Source organism: Ceratotherium simum, chromosome 5 (assembly GCF_057802395.1).
Source record: "Ceratotherium simum simum isolate JZ-2026a chromosome 5, ASM5780239v1, whole genome shotgun sequence".
In the NCBI taxonomy this organism is placed as follows: Eukaryota; Metazoa; Chordata; class Mammalia; order Perissodactyla; family Rhinocerotidae; genus Ceratotherium; species Ceratotherium simum.
In genome coordinates, this window is record NC_141904.1 from 63,374,889 (window position 1) to 63,396,195 (window position 21,307).

General features: G+C 43.9%; 1 protein-coding gene across 2 annotated transcripts in view; it reads left to right on the forward strand.

Annotated features, from left to right (window-relative positions):
* The first annotated feature begins 1,184 nt into the window (after positions 1-1,184).
* ATXN7 (ataxin 7) overlaps positions 1,185-21,307 on the forward strand; it is a 92,231-nt gene continuing 72,108 nt past the window's right edge. The window contains exons 1-3 of one of the 2 annotated variants that reach the window (XM_087431283.1): positions 1,185-1,247; positions 1,634-1,933; positions 2,159-2,227. In XM_087431283.1, coding sequence (XP_087287409.1) covers positions 1,645-1,933; positions 2,159-2,227 — 358 coding nt within the window. In that variant the 5' untranslated portion in view covers positions 1,185-1,247; positions 1,634-1,644. The remainder of the gene's footprint in view (positions 1,248-1,633; positions 1,934-2,158; positions 2,228-21,307) is intronic. The other variant, XM_087431282.1, reaches the window with a different exon arrangement.

Below are 21,307 nucleotides of genomic sequence, written 5' to 3' on the forward strand. Positions count from 1 at the left end.
TAGCAGAGAAGTTGGCCACCTCTATCACACCAGATGTTCTAGATAAAAAAACATGAATAAACCCGCTTCCTCCCTACCTAGAGAAAGCACCCTATGTAAGCAAGCAGCTATGACACACGTGCCACAGGAGTGCTGATATTACTGCCATGTGAAACATGACTGAAATTGTTTCTGTCTCAGGCTTCAGATTTTCACGTCAGTTTGAAATAACCAATAATACCAACACTTATTGAAAGTGCTTGGTGTGGTCTGATACTGTTTCAAGTACTTGGCATGCTGTAGTTCGTGAAGTAGCCTTTTACTTTACCGTCTTTACCTATCACTTAAGCAAAAGCTTTGCACGCTGTGTGTGTGGGGGTGGGGGGGTGGGGTGCTAGATTTTATGGGCCAATGCTTAATTTAGTGAACAAAATCTGACAGAAAACACTTCTAAACACATTTTCTAGGAATGCTGTACATTCCCCTAAATCCCGTGTTCCCGCCCTACCCAACCAAAGACAAGCAGAAAGACGGAGAGACTAACAATTGGAATTAAAAGTGAATCAGGTTTTAAAATGACAAGTTTATTTTCGGGGTGAATGAATCACTTCCAGGAGCAGTGGAAGGGGAAATCGAGAAATTTGGGGTAGTGTCTCCAAAACATCTAAACGGATTCGCATCCGTCTCTCTCCACTGCATTTTACACCGAGTTCATGGTCTCGTCTTTGCTGGACGAGAAGTTCAAGTCCCCTGGGAGCACGCTGTGACCTCCAGTGGTGGGCATCGGGCGAAAACCGGGCTTTGGGCTGACACCTGGGCCGGCACCTGGGCCGCATTTCCTCGCCTGCCCGTGGTTTCCTACACGCTAGGCGTCCGCTCGGCGGCGGCTTCCCATTCATGCTTTTGACAGCTGCGCGGCCGCCCGCGAGCGGAGAGCGAAGTGCTCCCTGAACCAGCCCCTGCGCCCCGGGTCTGGACTCCGGGCGGGAGGGCCCGACGGCGACGACACTAGATGGTGTTCTGGGGCCAGCCGGCCGGCTCCTCCATAGGTGGCTGCGTTTCCGACTTCGCCCTGGCTCCACTCCGGGGGCTTGACGTGCAAACTTCGCCGGAGCGAGCTGAGAGGGAGGGACCGGCGAGGGGGAGGAGGCGGCGGGAGGCGCCTCCGCTTAAGGGAGCCGGCCGGGCGCCGCCGCTTGGACGGACGCGCGGACGGAAGGAAGGAGCGAGGCCGCCGGGCCTGGCCCGGGGATGCGAGCGGCCTCAGGGTGGGCAGCCCGAGGGCCGGGGGTGCGTCTCGGGCCTCCCCGCCACAGGCAGCCGTGGTGGGGCGCGGGGTGGGCCTGGGGCGGGGGCAGCCCCGGGCGCCGGCCTCCGTGCCTGGTCTCCGCCGCGGAGGGAAGCAGGGAACCCTGCGCCGCGGTGGCGGGCCGCCGGCGGAGGGGCTGCCGGAGTCGAAAGCGAAAGCGAGCCCGTGCTGCGGACTTTGCGCCCGGGGCGGGGGGTGGCCGGGAGGAGGCGGGCGGGGGGGGCCTGGGCGGCCGGGGGGCGCTGTCATCGCGCCCCACCCGGCCCGCGGGCCGCGCACGCCGCCGGAACTCCCCGGCGCCTCCTTAAAAGCGGCCCCTTTTCCCCCTTTTTTGTTACATTGTAGGAGCGGAAAGAATGTCGGAGCGGGCCGCGGATGACGTCAGGGGGGAGCCGCGCCGAGCGGCGGCGGCGGCGGGCGGAGCAGCGGCCGCCCGGCAGCAGCAGCAGCAGCCTCCGCAGCCCCAGCGGCAGCAGCCGCCGCGGCGCCTACGGCCGGAGGACGGTGGCCCCGCCGCCGCCTCCACCTCGGCCGCCGCCGCAATGGCGACCGTCGGGGAGCGCAGGCCCCTGCCCAGTCCCGAAGCGATGCTGGGACAGTCGTGGAATCTGTGGGTCGAGGCTTCCAAACTTCCTGGGAAGGACGGTGAGTGTCCACGCCCCCCGCCTCCCCACGCCCCCCGCTTCCCCCATCCTCTTACCCTTCTCCCCTCCCCCGTCCTGTGACCCGCCCCCTCGGGGGTCAGAGATGCTATCGCTTGGTTGGGGAACGCGGAGGTGCCCGCACCTACTCCGTGCGTGCGTGAGCGTGCGTCACGCTCCCGGCCACTGACCTGCCTCTCCCCTCCTCCTGTGTGTGTGTATTTCCTAGGGACCGAATTGGACGAAAGTTTCAAGGAGTTTGGGAAAAACCGCGAAGTCATGGGGCTCTGTCGCGAAGGTGAGTTCAGCCCCCTGAAGGAGTTTGAGCAAGTCCCGGGGGTGTTTCCTTGCTGGCTTCACCAGGGCGGGGAACTTTTAGCCCACCTTACCCCCTCCTCCCCCCAACGCGGGGATGCTGCCTGAGGAGGAAGAAGGGGGAGGACGGAGCGTTTGGAAAATCTGGTTTCCGGGGCTTCCTGTCATGGGGAGCGTCCCGGAACCCTTCACCAGCCTGGCCTGGTGCAGCGTGAGCAGCGTTGTTCAGTGATGAGCGCTGGGAGACCAGCAGTGAGTTTAACCCAGATCCGTTCAGTCTGACCCCCTTACGGAGAAACATGAGTGGAGGAAGAAATTCTCAGCTTCCGAAAGCATGTCCACGAATGTTTTAAGGGGTCCTGGAAAGGGAACCTTTCCACCTGAAATTTTCTGTTGGCAATCAAAATGAATTTTGAACTTTAAAAAAGGTGATACTTTACCTGTGCAGCCTTATTTCTACGAGATTTAGGTTACAAAGATTCATCATAACTGAGGAGAAGTTGGTCAGATATTTTTGTGAGCTGCCGAGATCAGGGGGAAAAAATGGCCAGAATTTTATATGGTGCCCTTAGCTAGTGAAATCAGAGTCTAATTATTGGTCAGTTTTTAATAAAACCGTTTGATAGAAGGATACTCTAGGGAAATATCTGTAGCTAAAAGTGTGCCTCCAAATGAAAGTCAGGTGGGGTATCTAGAAACTCACAGACTCTCTCTTCCGATTTTCTTTTTCTTTGAGTGGTCACCTTTGCTGTCTAATGCCTGTGCCAGGCCTGGGCACAGAAAGGACTTCTGAAGACCAGTCAACTTTAGGTCTAGTTCAAGTTATTCTTTCAGTGGTAGTAAGGACAAGGCCTTGAGTGAGGTTTGGTATCCAAAATATTGAGTTCCTATTCCCCAGTGCAGTTTTATGTCTCAACGTGTAGCCATTTATTTTGGCATAGTTATTATCCAGGGCCCAAGAATAGGTAGAAGTTTGGCAAGTGGAACATTTTAAAGTCCAGAGTTGGCCTGTTGTTACTCTGTCTCCACATTTACTTCTTGTTTTTAGTGCCTGTCTTTTCTTCTCGTTTGCTGTATTTGTTTTTTGAATTGGCCACTTGTTGGCCTCTTGGCACTAAGAGGAAGAGTAATACCAGTGGCAGCTCTCTGAGAGCTTCCAATTGGAACAGATTATAGAGCAAATTAGTTGATTTTGAAAATGAGAATTGCTGTTTGAGAGCAAAGGAAAGAGAGGGAAAGCACAGGGCTTGCTGGCAATGTTGCAATAGGAAAAATCAGTTGTTAGTCCGGTTTTAGTGTTGAATTGGCAGCTCGCCTGGGCTTAAAAAATTAAAATCACTAGGTGGCAACTCTCATAGGAAGCGGTTGGAGTAGAGCTTTAGAGGACCTGACCCGCTCTTGTTCTTAGTTTTCATTCTCTGGGTGTGGATACATTTCCCATAAAGGGTTTCTAAATCTGTGTGAAAACAGGGTGCTGATTATTGGTAATTCCCCTATAGAGAATTAGTAAGTATGTTAGTGTTTCACTGGGCAACTTGGTCTGGACTGAGACCCAACCAAATTTAATGACCTGGACCCCGTTTTTGCTGTATTTATTATTTTCTGCTGGGATATATTCATCAGCAGGTTTTAGCATGATGATCTAAGATCTCTTAGCCACTTTCTTGAGGTACAAAGGGGTCATAGATTTGGATGTGTGTGCTTCTGACAAAGCAAATTGTTAGTGACTGTCAGAGGTGCCTTTTTATTTTTTAAGCTGCCCTAACCGTTCAGAGGATGCCAAAGTGGCCAGGTCATCTGAAACTCTGCTTGCCTGTTTGGAGTAGAAACTGAAGTTTTTAATTTAGTCAGTTCTTGATTCATTTGTGACTTTGTGGATTTTCTGGGACAGTTTAAAAATCTAAGCATGAAGATGTTCAGCACTCATGCAGTGGGCCTTTATTTTTCTAACAAACAGCTCATGTTGGGCTGCTTCAGAAGTGAAAATACATGTTAAATTATCAAGAATTATTAGACAGTTACCTTTTGTCTTTGGTTAAGTTTATTTCCTACCAAGAAAAGGTGTTTTGAAATTAAATCTGTACTAATTCCTCCTGTCAACGAGGTTAAATTGAAAAATATGTGGGTAGCTTGATCATATGAATGAAGCACTAGAAGTCAGAGACTCCCCGTCTTGGAAGATGTCTAGGAATATGGACCAGACTTCTTGAGTTCTCCTCCAATTCACGATTGAGGACCTGGCATTAGAAACCTGGGTGTGAGAGAAGGTCATTTAACCTTGCATTACTTATTTCACCTCTCAGAATCTAGCCTTCCCTCTTTGTAAAGGGAGGTGATAATACCTACTTCCGAAGGTTGTTGTAGAGGTGGAAACTAGATAACATGTGCAAAATGACTCAATACATACTAATTCCTTTCAGCCCTTTCAACTGCTGATAATGGGAGACCTGATTTCCTAATTTGATGTTTGTCTAGGTCAGGGGTTTTTAACCTGGGACTTGAATGGGTTTCAGGGGTCATAGTTCCCTTGAAATTGTGTGCAAAATAGTATGTATGTCCACTTTCTAGGGCAAGTGTCCACAGCTCCTCTTGGATACTCAAGGATCCTTCACATATTTCTACCCCCAAAATTCAAAACTGCTACGCAAGGATCTCTTTTTTTCTTGTCTCTATTTTTGCTCTTGTAGCTTATTTTGGCCAATTCCCCTGTGGCAACACTGCCAAGGGGTAATGTTGTGAAAGAGTTTGGAATTATTGATTTGGATGGAAGTGAGATTATTTGTGGTTTAACTAATTTATCATCCCCCTTCTTCCTGTTAGCACAAGTAGGCAAACGTTAGGATAAAATTTCAATTATCTTTTAGAGGTCAGCCTATTTTTTGTCTGCATTCTCATATTTTTATTGCCTTGTTTGTTTTGTTCTGTAATTTATAATATTAATTGATAGTACAGTTGATTTTGGTGGAAAAAGATTGATAAGACCTTTGACTTCTTTCAGATGACCGAACTTAGAAGACAAATTACTTTTTTTTCCAAAGGCGATTTGTGAAATTCTAGATTTAACAAAATTATGTTTAGGTGAAATTAATTGGTATGAGTAACTGATTAAGGTTTCCGTATTAGTATAGGGAGGCTTAAAAAAATGAAAACATTAAATGCCTCAATTTCACATCAAATTAAAAAAATATATATGGTGTCATTGTGGGAGTTAACTGTGGAATTGGAAAAGTGATTTTCTTTGGGATGCCGTCCCTAACTTCTCTTAAGCCCACCTGTTGTACAGTATCCAAGTATCCTGTATTTTTCCTTCCTCCAAATACTCAATCTATCACCATTTGAAAGTAAGTATTATGTGATGGCTCTTTTGTTAGAGTATAGGTTCCTGGGGGACAGGAGCATTGTCCATCGAGATACAGTCATCTCCTGCACACTGATTGTGCTCAGTAGACATTTGCCCAAAATATGAATTAATTGAGCTAACAAGAAGATTGAACCAAGTCACTCAAGGATGAAAGGTTTAAATGACCAATTTTCCATTGTGTTGTGACTCTTAAAAAAAAAAAAACAAAACAGGTATCTAGTCTGTGGGGAGGTGTGCTTTATATGGCCCCAGGGGAGGCCAGAGGCTGTCTTTCAGCACTTCCTGTTGCTCTCTCCTGAGTTTAGCACTCCATTTACACTTTCCAGAAAGGGTGCAGACAGGACACCACCTCTCTTATCTCTGATATTTAGGCAAGGGAGTAGGATGGCAACCCAGGGTGATAGCCACACTTGATGACAGGTGATTTCCCTGTCATAATAACAGGGACACAATTGAGCCCAGGGCAAGATGGAAAAGAGGTTGGTTGGCACCTACAGGCAGCTAGATTTAAAAAAAAAGACGGACTAGGGAGGTGAGTAGCCTCAATCAACAGAGACCAAGTCAACGTAAGAATATCACCTTTTTCTTTCCTAGGGAGAAAAAAATTGTTCGTAGTTAGTTAAATGAAAACAGTAAGTGTGTGAAGTACTGTTAAAGTAACTGCATTATAGCCAAAAAACCCTCTCCCTGAAATAAAGAGCATTTCCCTTTTTCTCTAGATATATATAAAAAATATATGTGGTGTCATTGTGGGAGTTAACCATGGAATTGGAAAAGTGACATTTTCTTTGGGGTTTCTTTCTGTTTTTCTCTTATGTCTTTTCTCTCCAGCTTTTTCTTAAGGATAGTTTGGAATGTACAAAGGTAGAGAAAATATTTTAATGAGCCTCCTTGTATCTATCATACAGCTTAAACAAATAATGAGTCATGGCCCAATGTTGTTTCATCTCTACCCTTCTCCCCACACTGAATTATTTTGAAGAATGTCCCAGACATCATATCATTTCTTTGGGTTTTCTTTCTTATGTTACATGGACTTCAACTTATCTTCTGCAAAGAGGAGGCTTTATGTGTGCTGTACCTTCTTTTGAGGCAAGCCAGGCTGCCGTTTCTGATCTCCTCCGTGGTGTGTAAGGGTTCTGCAGGTGACAGTGCCTGTGGTCGCCTCATCTCAAGCAGAGATTGAAACTAAGCCTCAGACTGGAATCAGTGAGATCCGAGTTCACTGCATCAGAATAACATTAATACACATTTAAGGAGTAGTCAGGTGACTCGGTTGCAGATTTCCTGCACTTGACGCTCCCTGGATGAGCTGTAGGGCTGCAGTGATGGTGGCAGCGTCCTTACTGACAGTTCCTGTGTGTAACTCTCCACTTGTAAACCCAGGAGTAAAAGAGGCCCCGACTGGCTCAGTGGCATAGCGGTTAAGTTCCTGCACTCCGCTGCAGTGGCCCAGGGTTCACAGGTTCTGACCCCGGGCGTGCACGGACGGGCGCGCATGGACGCACCGCTTATCAAGCCATGGGTGGCCATGTCCCATATAAAGTAGAGGAAGATGGGCACGGATGTTAGCTCAGGGCTAACTTCCAAAAAAAAAAAAAAAAAAAAGCCCTGAGACCTTGAGAGACTCCTCCAGCGGGATTCTTTCCCCTGATTGTGGCACCTTAGCTATTTTAATGCAAACTACAGCCTGGGGGCCAAATCCTGCCTTGCAGCCTAGCTAGCTAAGAATGGTTTTTATATTGTTGAATGGTTGAAATAAAAACTAAAAAAAGAAGACAATTATTTCATGACACGTGAAAAATATGTGAGACTCTGATGTCAGTGTTCATAAGTAAAGTTTCATTGGAACATAGCCACGGCCATTCATTCACTTATTGTCTATGGCTGCTATCTCCATACAACGGACAGCAGAATTGAGTAGGTATGACAGATTATACAGTCTACCAAGCCCAAAATTTACTGTCTGGCTCTTTACAGAAAGTTTGCCTTCCTTGTTCTAATGTGTTCCTTGGTTAATGAAGGGAAACTCATTCTGCAGGATGTGATTCTAGTACTCTGAACTTTCTGTTTTGAGGAGGTGAGTGTTCAAAATAGTAAAATCAACTATTCTTAAACCAAAAGTTTATTCAATATTGAAGAAATATGTTGGGCTAGAAAGAAATACATGGAGAGAAAAACGGTTTTCTGTAAGAAGGTTCCTATCCTTGTTCTGGTTTGTCATTAACTGCCACTTTTCTAGGGCGTATACCTGTTTCAGGGCTATTCAAATACAGAGCATCAACAGAGCTGTTACTGTCCCAGCTTCTAAGAGCCTTGGACTATGAGGATGGTGCTTGGCTTCTATTAAGCCCTTGCATGGTATGTAAATATTCTGAAGAAAGAATCTAGAACTTTCATGGGATTTTCAAAAGGGTGCCTGACTGAAATTCTTGAGAGTTTCTGCCCCTGAGCTGGCTTAGAGAAACCGAGGCCTCATTGGAGGTCTTGGGAATTATAAGGCGGATTCACCAGAAAACAGATTTGCATTTTGACTGATGGAAAGGGCACACAGTGTCTTTAGGTCTCACATCTTTACGATTTTGTACTTTCTGAAAAGTGCAGCACCTGGCACAATCCGTGCTGAATTCCTCAACCCTCAAGGTTTCACACTTCATAGAAACCATGCACGTTACCTGTGGTAGGATGGGGTTCCCAAGCTGTACCCCATTTAGAGTTTTGATTGGTTCTTGTGAACTTTAATCTGAGGAAGGAGGTGTAAGGATTTTATGCATCATTATTGAGTTTGACCTACATGTTACGTGGTCTCATTTCTTCCTTGTGAGGACATCCTGCTTCCTCACGTCCACAGCTCACAATATTCCTATGTGTATGTGGACAGCTCAAGTTTGGTGAGAACTTTTACTCTGTGCCAGCACAAGTTTTACCTTATATAATCTTCATAGTAATCCTGTGACCTAGGTATTATCCTTATCTCCATTTTACAGATGAGGCTCAGAGAAGTGAGGTACCTCACCATGATCACAATGCGTGTAAGAGACCCTGTAACCTAGATCTGCCTAACTCCACAGCCCACATGCTTAACCCTCTGCTGTGCTGGGCCCGTTCCAGCACGTGCACCCACTTTCATGAACTTGAGCAGGTTGCCCTGAGCTTTCTTATCCTTATCCTTGCCTGGAAAAACTGACCTTTACCAAAAAAAATTGTTTTTTAAGTAAAGATATCAGAGACTTTCCCTTGCTCTGCCTTCCAACAGTCTATATGTTGTATTTAGCAGTTCTTTTATAAAATCTTTTCTTTGAGGGGGAGGGGAAGTGTGTGCAGTTTGCATTAGAAGTAATTAGCTTTAAAAAAAAAAAAGATTAAATGAAAGCTAAGGTTGCAGCTGATAGCAAACACAATCGTCTGGGATTTGTGCCATTAAAAACAAATTCTTTAAAAAAGGAGAAGTGAGGGCCGGCCCTGTGGCTTAGCGGCTGAGTGCACGCGCTCCGCTGCTGGCAGCCCGGGTTCGGATCCCGGGCGCGCACCGACGCACTGACGCACCGCTTCTCCAGCCGTGCTGTGGCCGCGTCCCACATACAGCAACTAGAAGGATGTGCAGCTATGACATACAACCATCTACTGGGGCTTTGGGGGAAAAAATTAAAAAAAAAGGAGAAGTGAAATTTCACTATTTAAATAGCATTTCAGTGCAAGATTGCTTTTAATCATGTTGATACTCAAAGTTTATGGCAGTATTTCTAATAAATGTGCCCCTCTGATTATTAAAGTATTTTTTGATTGAAGTTCTAAGGAGAAAAAGAAGCCTGTTAGTAGACTTAACAGTTGGAGTTACTGTACTTTTGAGAGAAAGGCAGAGGATTACATTTGTATTCATCTTGTACAGCAGGGATTATTATAAATGAGCAAAAGGAGAATGACTTTTGCATTTTAGGCACCCATAGCATAAAACTAGATTAAATGTTCTTGTTCCTCTTTGTAATAAAGACCCTGCTAACATGAAATGCTTTTCTGTTATATATAAGCTTATGGCAAGGAAAAAGTAATAGTTTATTATCAGTTAGATTCACAATCTTAAAACAGAAAATAGTCCCCTCCCAAGTTATGCAGATGTTTTCCACAATCCTGAACTCCAGTAATGCAGTAGGAAAAAAAAGAATGCTTTTAACCAATGGTCCTAGGCGTTTATATTTCAAAACAGAAAGTGTCTGAAATAAATTGGGGACCAAACGTAGGGTTTCTTGCATTTTATAATATATATAATTAGATACATACGTAATTCTTACTATCATAAAAGTATGAGAAGCATTGTTTTGGAATAAAGGGCAGTCTTTTAAATTTGAACAAAGTTAAGGTTTGGGGAAAAGTCACTGCACTGTCCTTATTTTTCTTATTTCTTTGTGGACTTTTTGGAGGCCAGTATGTATTTTGGTGTTTAAGAACCACTGCTTTAAATCAGCTTCCCAGAGTGTCTTCCATGTAACCGTGCTTCTATGTGCTGTTAGTAGGTGTTATGCAGAAAAGGAGTTCCATGTGGTAAGTTTGCAAAAGACTTTAAATAGAGACAATACTGGGAACTCCAATTCTGGAGTTAAACAAACCTGGATTCAAATCTCAGCTCTAGTAGGTAACTTGAGGAAAATTACATAGCTTTGCTAAGCCTCAGTTGACTTACCTGTAAAATGGGAATAGTGGCGGTACCTCATAGTGGTTGGGAGGATTAAATGATAGAATGCAGTTTCAGCACTTTGTACAGTGTCTGGCAGAGTAACTGCTCAATGAAAGTTAGTTGCTAATTTTATTATTCTTATCAATAATGAAAATACAGTGTTGTGAGCATGCGTCTAATCAAGTAATTAGCCAGAACCCTCAGGGGAGCATCAGGAAGTGAAATGCTAGTTTTCCTTTAGCAGGCAATATGTAGGCAGTGAGAGGAAACCTCAGCATGATGAGGATAACAGAGTGTAGCAAATGAACCTGAGTTTCAAGCTTTTTTGGACTCTGGTAAAAATGAGAAGTGGGAGTTGACATTTCTTGTTTCCTCCTTTAGTCATCTCTTTTGACTTGCAGAGAGAAGCCCAGTGTGGGTATTTACTTTCCCCTGCTTATACAGAGTTGCACTTGGTTCTCTTCTGTAGTTTCTGTTTCTTTAGATAGCTTCTTATAATGTTTTACAAACCTCTTTTTCTGGGCAAGAAAGGTAAGTTATAGCCAACAGAATAAAGTCATCCTCACTGAATTGGGAAATGGATCAGGGAGATAACTGAGGCCACTGCTTATATGATTTTATGTTTGTGTGGTGGTAGTCACAGGGGATTTTCTGCCTGATGAGGGAATTTAGAAAATTGCCTTTTCAATTCTTGGAAATTTCCATTTTAACTTGAAGCAATTCTGCATTTAAGTTATCTTGTTCTCTTTGGAAACTGTATAGACAGATATGTTTTAATGGAAAAAATCCCATTATCATCATTATTATAGAAGTTAATATATACTCATTGTAAAGATTTTACTAATAATGAAACATGAAAACCAGCATTCTCTGTAATTGCACTCTGGGCAATGTTGAATCTTTAATTACAGGATTTGGACTTAGGGCAAGTCATACTTGACCAAGGACACCCATGTAACTACTTTGGGCACTTATCAACACGTAGGACTCAAAGTTACCAGCCTGGTTATTTCGTTTCCTGACAAGGTCCAGACCCTGTCTTTCGGCAGGCCTCAGGATATTTTGTCCAGCATGATTCCTGCCTTGAGAAGCCTCTGGCTGTTTTGCCTTCGTTCATTTAGGTTTTATCCCACAAACATTTGACAGGCACATTGTCTGTGTCTCTTGCTGGGCTAGAGTCCAAGGGTATATCTGTAAACAAGGTAAGAAGGCACAGCTCTAACCCCTAAGTCGGGCAGTTGGTCAGCAAATACTTACGGAGTTACCCACTAAGTGCCAGGTTCTCTGATGGGTGTTAAGGGTAGAGTGACACGAGTCAGAAAGAACCCCTGCCCTCTAGTGAATGGAGATACAGTAAATATACAAACATCTTTTGGGGACCTTGAGTGCTGTAAAGTCAATAAAGTAGGCTAATGAGTTGGGGGAGGGGGAGGGTTCTAGCGAACATGACCAAGGTAGGCTTTTCTGGGAATTTAACATTTGAGCTGAGATCTGAATGGTGAGAAAGAGGCCACTGGATCATCTGTCGGGGGTGGTGTTCTAAGCAGAAGGAAAAAGCAAGTACATGACCTCTGAGATGGGAATGGGGAAGAGTGGAGGGAAATGAGGCTCACAAAGGTCAGATTACAGAGGCCAAGATGAGGAATTTGGATTAATCCTAAGTGTAATGGGAGCCTACTGCAGGGTAGCTTCAGCAGGGGAATGGCCTGATCTAATTCGTAGTGTATCAAGACCACTGGCCGTTGTATGGTGAATGGATTGGGGGAGGGTGTAGGGACCAGACAACTTAAGTGAGAGGTGATGGTGGCTTAGATCCTGGTGATGGCAGTGGCCGTGCAGAGAGGTTGCCTTGTTAAGGAGATGTTTTGGAGGTATAGTTGACATGATTTAGTGAAGAATTGGATGTGGATGAGGAAGAAAGGTAAGGATTGGGATCTGAGGCTTGAGCAACTGAGTGGTACCATTTAATGAGCTGAGGAATGATAGAGAATGTGGAGACTCAAGGTTAGAGCTCTGTTTTTGGCCACACTGTGTTTCATATACTTAGCATTCATGTGCAGCTGTGGAGTCGGCAATTGAATATACACTTTGGAGGTTGGTGGAGCAGCCTGGGCTGGGTACACAGCAGCCTGGGCTGGATGATGCAGGTGAATCTGCATCATCAGTGTACAGAGAGCATGGAAAACTGTGGGACAGGCTGTGTTCCTCTAAGATGGGAGTGTCAATAAAGAATAGGAAAGGGCCAATGGCTGAGCCCTCGTTGAAGGGGTGGGTGGGTGAGGAATCTCCAGTGAGGTGGGACGGGAAACCAGGTGAGTGTGGTGGTATAGAATTTGCGACAAGGAAACGCTTTTTTGTGTGTGTGTGTGTGAGGAAGATCAGCCCTGAGCTAACATCTGCCAATCCTCCTCTTTTTGCTGAGGAAGACTGGCCCTGGGCTAACATCCATGCCCATCTTCCTCCACTTTATATGGGACGCCGCCACAGCATGGCTTGCCAAGTGGTGCGTCAGTGCGTGCCCGGTATCCGAACCGGTGAACCCTGGGACACCGCAGTGCAGTGCACACACTTAACCGCTTGCGCCACCAGGCGGGCCCCCAGGAGATGCTTTTAAGTGAGGAGTGACTGCCTGTGTCAGATGCTGCTGTGAAGTATAGTAAAGCAAGGCCTTTACTGTGGGTCTGTGGCTTTGGCGGTGTGGAGGTTGTTTATGACCTTAGTCAGGAGAATTGAGGAGGTAGATGCCTGGTTGGAGGGGGCTGTAAGAACCAGAGCTGAGGAAGTGGAGAGGGTAAGTGTGGGCAGGTCTTCAAAGGGTTTTGCTTTGAAAGAGAAATAAGGCAATAGCAGGATGGGGGCATGGGGAAAGGGAATAAAAGGAAAGTTTGTTTTATTTTATTTATTTTGAATAATATTAGAACATGTTTGTCTGCCACTGAAAATGATGCAGGAGTGAGGGATAATTGATCACATGTGAGAAAATGAATCATCACGAGGATGATCAGAGCCCAAGAGGACAGGTCAGTTTTGGATAGATCAGACTTTTTTCTGTTGTAATGAGAGGAAGAGCATGTATATTTAGCTGCAGGTAGAGACATGGAATTGTGGGAAGATAAGGTAGGTAGTTCTTGTCATTTCTGTGAAGTAAGAGTGAAGTTAGGAGGTCATCTGTTGAGAATGGGTAGGAAGAAGAATTTTGTCTTTTTCTCAAGGTATCTGGATGCGGGGAATAGCCAAGTTAAACTGGGCAGTTATGCATCTGTTAGAGGCCTTCCAGTGTACTTACAAGAAAATCTAGACTTCTAGCAAGGCCTGTGATGCCTTGGAGGGTAGGAGTGTGAGCCCAGAAAATCAGGAATCTCAACAGCTTGAAGTGGAGTGTAGTCAGAGCACAGGCTGCGGAAGCAGGGGTCAGGTAAGGAAGGCTTCCTGGAGGAGGTGAAGGGGTGAGTTGGAGTTTTTGTTAAGCCTTGAAGGAGGAGTTAGCCAGTCTGATGTGGGAGCAACTTCGGAGGTGGGGACATCTCTAGGGGAGGAGCCTGGAACTTGGCTGCAGCCCTGGGAGGCGAGTACTGGAGGGCAGGAGATGGAGCTGGATGCAGCAGGAGGCAATGCATCCTGTGTCCAGAGGGTGGGCTTTGAAAGATCACCATGGTAGCAGTGGGAAAATTGAGTTGGCAGTGGCTAAAGTAGAAGTTGGAGGCCAGTGGGGTCTGCAGCCTAACTCCTTAATGTGAAATCCTCAAATGTCTAGGTGATGATAAACTGAGGAAGTGAGGTTTTAAAATACAGTTTTAAAATCTAAAATGGATTTTTTTCCCTGCTAAAACCCATTAATGGTTTCTGTTTCTCTGCATTGATTCATTTGTTTATTCAGCATGTGTTCATTGAGCACTTACTTTGTGCTAGGTATTGTTCTGATTTTCAGAAAACCAGCAAACATTTTAGAACAGCCCCCATAGAGCTTCTATTTTAGTAGGGGAGACAGGCAGCAATAAAAAAAAGTGAAATATATATATATGTTAGGTGGTGATGAGTGTTCTGGAGAAAGATAAAGTGTGGAGGGTTACAATTTAAAATAGGGTAAGAGGGAGTTTTCTGAACCAAGACTTGTAGGATATGAAGGTGTGAGCCCTGTGGGTATCACGGATGAGCCTTCAGGCAGAAGGAACAGCAAATCCAAAGGCTCTGGTGGGAGAGGATCCTGGAATGTCCAAAGAACAGCAGGGGGCCAGAGTGGCCTGAGAAGTGTGAGTAGGGGGAGTGTACTAGGGGAAGTCAGATGCCGAAGGCTTGGGAGTGAGTTCTCAGGGGAGGAAGATCACATAGGGCATAACTTATAGCCCCTTGAAAATCCAGATCCCTTTTCTGTGATCCACAGGCCCTGCTTGGTTTAGCGTCTCCCAGGCTGTCCAACCTCATCACCTTCCCTTTTCCCCTTTGCCTTCTGTGCCTCAGGCACGCTGGCCTCCTTCCGGTTCTTGCACACTGGGCTCTTTCCCACTTCTGAACCCTTGCATATGCTGTTCCCTCTGCCTGGGTTTCTGCTTGTCCTTCTGCCCCCACCCTTTCCTTAGGTTAGGTGTCGCCTTCTTAAAGGAGCCCTCCATATCACTCACTCTGTAGCCCTTATCAGAAATTGTGTGTTAGTATCTTGTGTCGATATAAAGCAAGCCATCACTTGCTAAAATGCATCATTACTTTTAGATTTGGGGTATAAATGCCAGGTAAAAGGAATTATCACAACACGTTTTTATATAGGTCTTGGCTAAATTTGTGAAATTGGCCTCGAGGGAAAAAACAGTTTGGACTACCCACTAATAATATTCTTTGGCCTCTTGTTGGGACAGGGCTGGTAGTGTTCCTGCAATAACGTTTCATTCCCTTGTTGGTTATAAAGTTTGATAGACCATTGTTCATCTTTTTTTTTCTCAGTGTTCTAGCACCCTCTTTTTGGTTGAGTAACAGTATTCTGTGAAGAGAAATGGTTTTGGTTTTGGAATAACTGGTTATGCACAAACAAATGACAATGTGCCTGAATCTCTCTGTTATAGCGCCAGGATTTTCTTTCCCAAGATAAACTCTGTGCTTTTTTTGGCCTCTGAATAGGAAATTTATTTTCTCCCTTCCCTTTATTACTGTTTCTAGGCCTTTTTCTGTCTACTCTGGTGAACTACTGCACCGGGGACAGGCTCAGAGTTTACTGTAGATTTTATGTGCTATACTTTCTATTCCTCTTAACTTACTTAGCCCCGTGTCTGATGAGCTTTTCATTGTTAACTGGCACCTGCAGTGGCTATTTCTTTAAAAGATCTTGTGTTTGTTAGATGTTTTCTTAAAAGCTGGTGATTGTTGCTGAAAATAATCTGAGTTGTATGATTTTATGATCTATCCATGAATCATAGTCTTCTCATTGAAGAGATAGTTATGATGGGGTAACAAATTATATAGATTTATAGTAAAAAAAAATATAGATTTTTTTCTAATTTAAAAATCAAACCATCCAGATAAATTAATAAAGTTGGTAAGCACTAGTATTCATCAGGTGCTGGGTAATCTTTGTAGAAATTTCACAAAGATCTTCTTTTTTCATCCTTAGTAATTCTGGAATAAAAACAGCTCCTTAAATATAGGATTTTGGTAGATGGCATTTAAGAATTAGGAAAACATGTCAAATCCTGATAACTATATGGTTTGCGTGCCCATTTTATTTAAGAGTGAGAAAATGCTTTTAAAAAGTATTTGACAACTTGAAAAATTAAGCATCTTAGCCAATACCTGGTAGTGAGTAGCAGCAGTAGTGATAGTAGCTCTCATTATTTGAGCAGTTCCTCTGTGTCAGGGACTGTGCTGAGAACTTGATAGGGATTGCCTCATTTAGTTCTTACCACAATAAGCAGGTACTTATATTATCCCCATTTTAAAGATGAGAAAACTGAGGCTTAGGGAGGGTAACTTGCCCCAAATCACACAGTTTATATGTGGCAGAGCTGAGATTTCTGGTCTGGCTGCCCCCAAAGCCAGATGGTTCCCTGATTTGTCAATTTAGCAGTGGCTAATTTCTGCTTCTTGATCTGCTGTTTATGAGGGGACACTTGGAATAGGCTTTAATTTATTAGTAAACAAGTAAAGTATCAGAGCACACTCCAGAGAGCAGTGCAAAATCAAGGAAGTTGCTTGCCTGGCGTTTTAGGGAATAGCAGCAGCAGGGAAGTTCTGATGGGGAGAGTGGGAGTATCATCTGAGAACTTTGGACTTAGAACTTTGGGGAGAGGGGTGTGTGTGTGTGTGTATTCGGCCATGCAAGGATTCATTTAAAATCCACAGTGAACGTAATTTGTACGATGCATAGTGGAGAAATGGGTAACTCTCAGAAAGCAAATCCTAATAGTTTTTAGCTGAAACAGGTAAAAATAATGCAGAAATTTTTTGAACGTAACAGGGAAGTGGCATGTATACTAACCTTTTAGGACAGTGTCTTCAGCTAGGAAGATAAGTACAGCTGATATAACTTGTTATAATAATGCACTGAGATTCTGGTACTTCACAGATTTTCCAGGAGTCTTTCTTGTGAAAATTAGAATCACTATTTTTTACTGTCTGGCTCACCAAACCATTTTCTGGTTGATATTAAGTAGTTAAATTGATTGATCTGACCTCTCATTCTTTTTTTCCCATCTCTGCTTGTCTTATTGGTGGTGCTTCCCAAAAGGGAAATAGGTTACAGCAACAACAAAACTTCCCATCAGATGTTTTTCTTTGCTTTGGTCGTATTGCATTACTGTGGTCTTCCCTACGTGTGACACGACTGGCACAAGGCAAATGGGAGTTTGCTTGCAGGCCAGGCCAGCTTTCTCTTCCTGGCCGCAGAGCCCTGCCCGGCATCCTGTCTTTGCTCTGCACACAGTAGGTTCACGTTGTCTGTTGTCAGTGAGGGGACTGACAAGCAGTGGAGGGATCATGGAGAGACTCCTCAGCCATCCCCAGGAACTGGGAATTACCTGCTCAATAGCCTTTGGCAGGAATCTAGAGTTTTGAAATGGCTGTGACTAAAATTGGACATAATTTCGGTATTTGTTTGCTTTACAGGAAAAATAGGTCTTAATGAATATTTTAATGGTTTTCAAATAGTGCTGATTACTTTGAGAGGTCAGACTTTGATGCTTGTTTTCAGTAAAATTTAGCAGCCTCTGTTCAGAGACAGCTTTTCCTTCCATTTTAAAAAATAAGTTTTTATTTTTATTCCCAAATTCCCAGGAAATTTTAAGTGTTGTCAGTTTTATGAAAAGGTAATTAGGAAGTGAGTAGGGAATATGTCTTGCAAGCAGTTGGTTTGGCGTCATCACTCACATTCTTATTTGCCTGATGAAAATATCTCGTAATAAGACCCCTGTGTGTGCAGCCCCTCCCCAGCTTTCCCTGGAAGGCCTTGGCCGTAATTATGTCTATATCTGGGCACTGTCAGATGAAGACAGGAGCCAGAGTGGAAAAATTTGGGTAAGTTCTGACATACCCCTATTGCTTGAGGATTTTTGTACCAAGTTTTAAGACGCTGCCCAGGTGCCTACTTCTGTGGAGACATAGTAAGAGCTCGTGAGTTGATTTTGTTAAATATGGCTATTGAGTGCCGTATGGGGCACGGAAGAGTAGAGCAGTGCTGTTTCCAAGAACTGCTGAGGAATTAAAATGAAACACAGAGGGGTCTAGAAGAGGTTGGCCCTTAAAGCTGGAATCAATCAAATGTATAGTGAAAGTTCTAACTTCTTATTTCTACTGCTGATCTTACTGTTACTTACTTGTAAGCACCCCCTGAAAAAGTGGAGGGGAGAGCATTAAGCTTAATTACTCAAAATTGTAACTTAGCTGTGATAAAGGTTCTGTGAGCAGTAGCCGTGGATACCCATGTGTGGAATCTGCTTATAGGGTGTCTGGCCTTGACTAGGGTGTCAGGGAGGAAGAGCCCCTGAAGACCAGAGAGGGCACTCATGGACTTCTCTTGCTGCAGAAAACAAGCCAAATCTCTGGCCTGTGGCCACTGAGGGACTGATCTAGTGTCCCTTTTTCCTTATGGCCCTTTTGCCTTCTCTTCAGACAGAAGATACATCATTGCCATCTCTTTTTTTGCTTTCTTTTCAACGCTCTTGGCTGTATTTCTTCTGGTTTAGGTAGTCTCCTTTATATAACCACACCCTCTTTAAATTGTCCCTGTACCCTTCTAACTCTTACTTTAGGAGAAGAGCTCACGTTAAATCCTGTTCTCTTTTAATGTCTCCCATCTCATATCATAACATGGGTGACAAATGTAAATTGTGATATAAACTTGTGTCAAAGGAAAGAAAAGCCTTAAGTATGGAAGTGGAAGTAGACACATGAAGAACTAATGCATGGGCTTTGAAATCAGAGCTTCTCAAACTAAGTTTATTTGAGAAATTGGAGGCCCTTGAACCCCTTCATAGATATATGCAAATTATTGTCTGTATTTGCCTAAGTGCAGTTTTCTAGGGGAAGAGAATATACTTTTCAGCAGATATTCAAAGGCTTTCATGACCCAATGGTGTTCAGCACCGCGAATGAAAATACCCGAAGTCTTTTTATAAGATCATAGCAAGTCTCCATTATTATTTCACTTGTAGTTAAAGCATATTTTTTGTTCAAGTTCCCATGTTCAAGACAGTTTTTTTTTTAATTTCCTATTCAGTTTCTAAATTTTTTGCTTTTCTTAATTATTGCTTTCACAGCAGTATTGTTTTCTATAATTTTTATAAAAACATTTAGTATTCTGGCTGCTTAAGAGCCATAAGTGGGCCAGCCTGAGAAAACCATCTTTGTCATAGTGGTACCTTGTGGTATTTGTAATTGACCCTGTTTATAAATTAAGGGCAAATGAGGGACAGACTTTGGGACAGGAGGTGGCAGCTGGGATGATCTTTGTGAAACTCACATCTAATAGTGTTTGTTGTTGCTTAAATGACTTGCTCTTGCTTAATTGACTTCACTGATTCCCATTGCCCTTAGGGTAAAGAGAAAACTACTTAATATGGCTGATGGACAAGGTTCTATTTGCCTGGTGGCCACCACGTCCTCTTTGCTCCTTAGCTCTTCCCTCCTGGTTATGTGCTGTCTCTATGCACATCCTTTCCCCAGACACACTTCCCCTCCCCTGCTGCCTTCTTTCCCCTAACCCCTTTCCCCAACGGAAGGAACATTAACCCTCATCTCTTAGGTTTGAGCTTCAATATTAGTTCCTCAGGCAGCCTTGCTGGGCCTCTGGTTTGACTTTATGTCTGCAGCACGCTTTTTTGTGTTCAGCTGGAAGGAGATCTTCCCATGTCTTCAGTATAGCTCTGCCTAAGTGTTTGTTTTTAAACCTCTCATAGTATTTTGTATTATGAATATACTGTGGTTATTTAAACTCCACCTGTATAGATGGATAGTTAGGCTGTTGGCAGTTTTGCTGCTTTTACCAACAGTTACAGTTAAAGTACTTTTACAAGCTTCTTACCACTAGTGAAATTTTTATTTGTCTGCTTGTTTGTTTTGTAAACAAACAGACAAATTGAGGGTATATTTAAGTAGATAATGCCAAAATGCCCTCCAAAAAAGCTTTTCAAGTGTCAGAGGTCCATTTAGGTGACAGAAACGTATATTGATGGCTGGGGGCACAGTTCCTTTCTCTGGAGTCTGTCTCTCCTTCAGGAACTGGCAGATCCAACTTTTCTCCCTGTCTTCCTACTCCCCAAGTTTAGGGCTGTTGAAATTCTAGTCTTCTGTCTGTAGAAACTTAGAGCCCTGTGATTTGAAAATGCAGACTGACCTTCAAAGTGTTGTTGTTAAAGGAAGAATTAATTTTAGGCTTCCTGGTTATTATAATGTTCTTCATCTGAGAATCACAAAGTACCTGGGATATTTAATCCACACAAAATCTGAGGTACAGTTTTTGCCACCTTATTGTTGACTTTCTTCATCTACTCTGCCAGCCCTGGCCTCCACAGTCGCAAGCAAAGGTAAAAGCTGTTTCCTACCTCCCTCGAGAATGTCCATGATGAATGAACTGTACATTTCATAACAGGATTTGGGGTTGAATAAGGAACAGAATGTTAAGTGACTGCATAGTCTCAGCTACTTTTCTTTCACAAAAAAGGGGGAAATATAATTTCCCTGTGACTGTGGTGATCTCCCTTGTCCTCCCTCTTGATAAAATGATATTCTTTATTGGGTATTTAAATAAACCTGTGCAAAGTAGTTAGCGAACCTTTCTGGGGAGGGGGCAGTGGTTCCTGCTGAAGGGGTAATGAAGTTGATGCCTCACAGGTGTCTATTGGAGGGAGTGGCTAGTTGATTTTTTTTTTTATTAGTTTGTATAGTATTTATTTTAAGATAGCATCCTCAGTTTTCAAAAAAAAAAGATAATTGGAAGTTGGGTGGTCGATTCATTCACAAATTTTGCACTTGAAAAGCTGCTGATGTTCATCCTTATTTTCAGAACCATCAACTGCCCTAACTCCTTTGCAGCTAATGGCCAACACTACATTTGTACTGAGAGGCCAGGGACTAATTCCTCTAGGAGCTGGGGAAGTCTGAAAACCACCCCCGTGTGTCCTGTCCTTTCATATTTGCCTGTCAGCTGGCAGCCTCTCCCACCTGCCATAGCCTCTTCATTTCTGTCTACTGAGAGGCTGTGATTGAGTCTGGGCTTTTTGGCGCACTGTGTGTTGAAGTTTCGCCATTTCCAGGAAGAGAATTCACAGAAAGAATTGCCTGGTTCTCTGGGTTCTTGGGGGCAGGGGATGTTTTTGTTTGTCCTTATGGGAACCACTCTTTAAACAGTGGCTGGAGAAATCAGAAATCAGACAGTTATCCTACTTAAACACCTCTTTCCAGAGATGAGGATGGGATGGGGGAGCACTAGGAAAGAGATGGCCTGTGTGAAAGCTAGAAAGGGAATACTTTTGGATGGGAACTGGAGGAAGAGAGGGTGAAATGAGGAGTATTATGTCCTGGTGACTCAGTTCTTTAAGTACTTCCTCTTT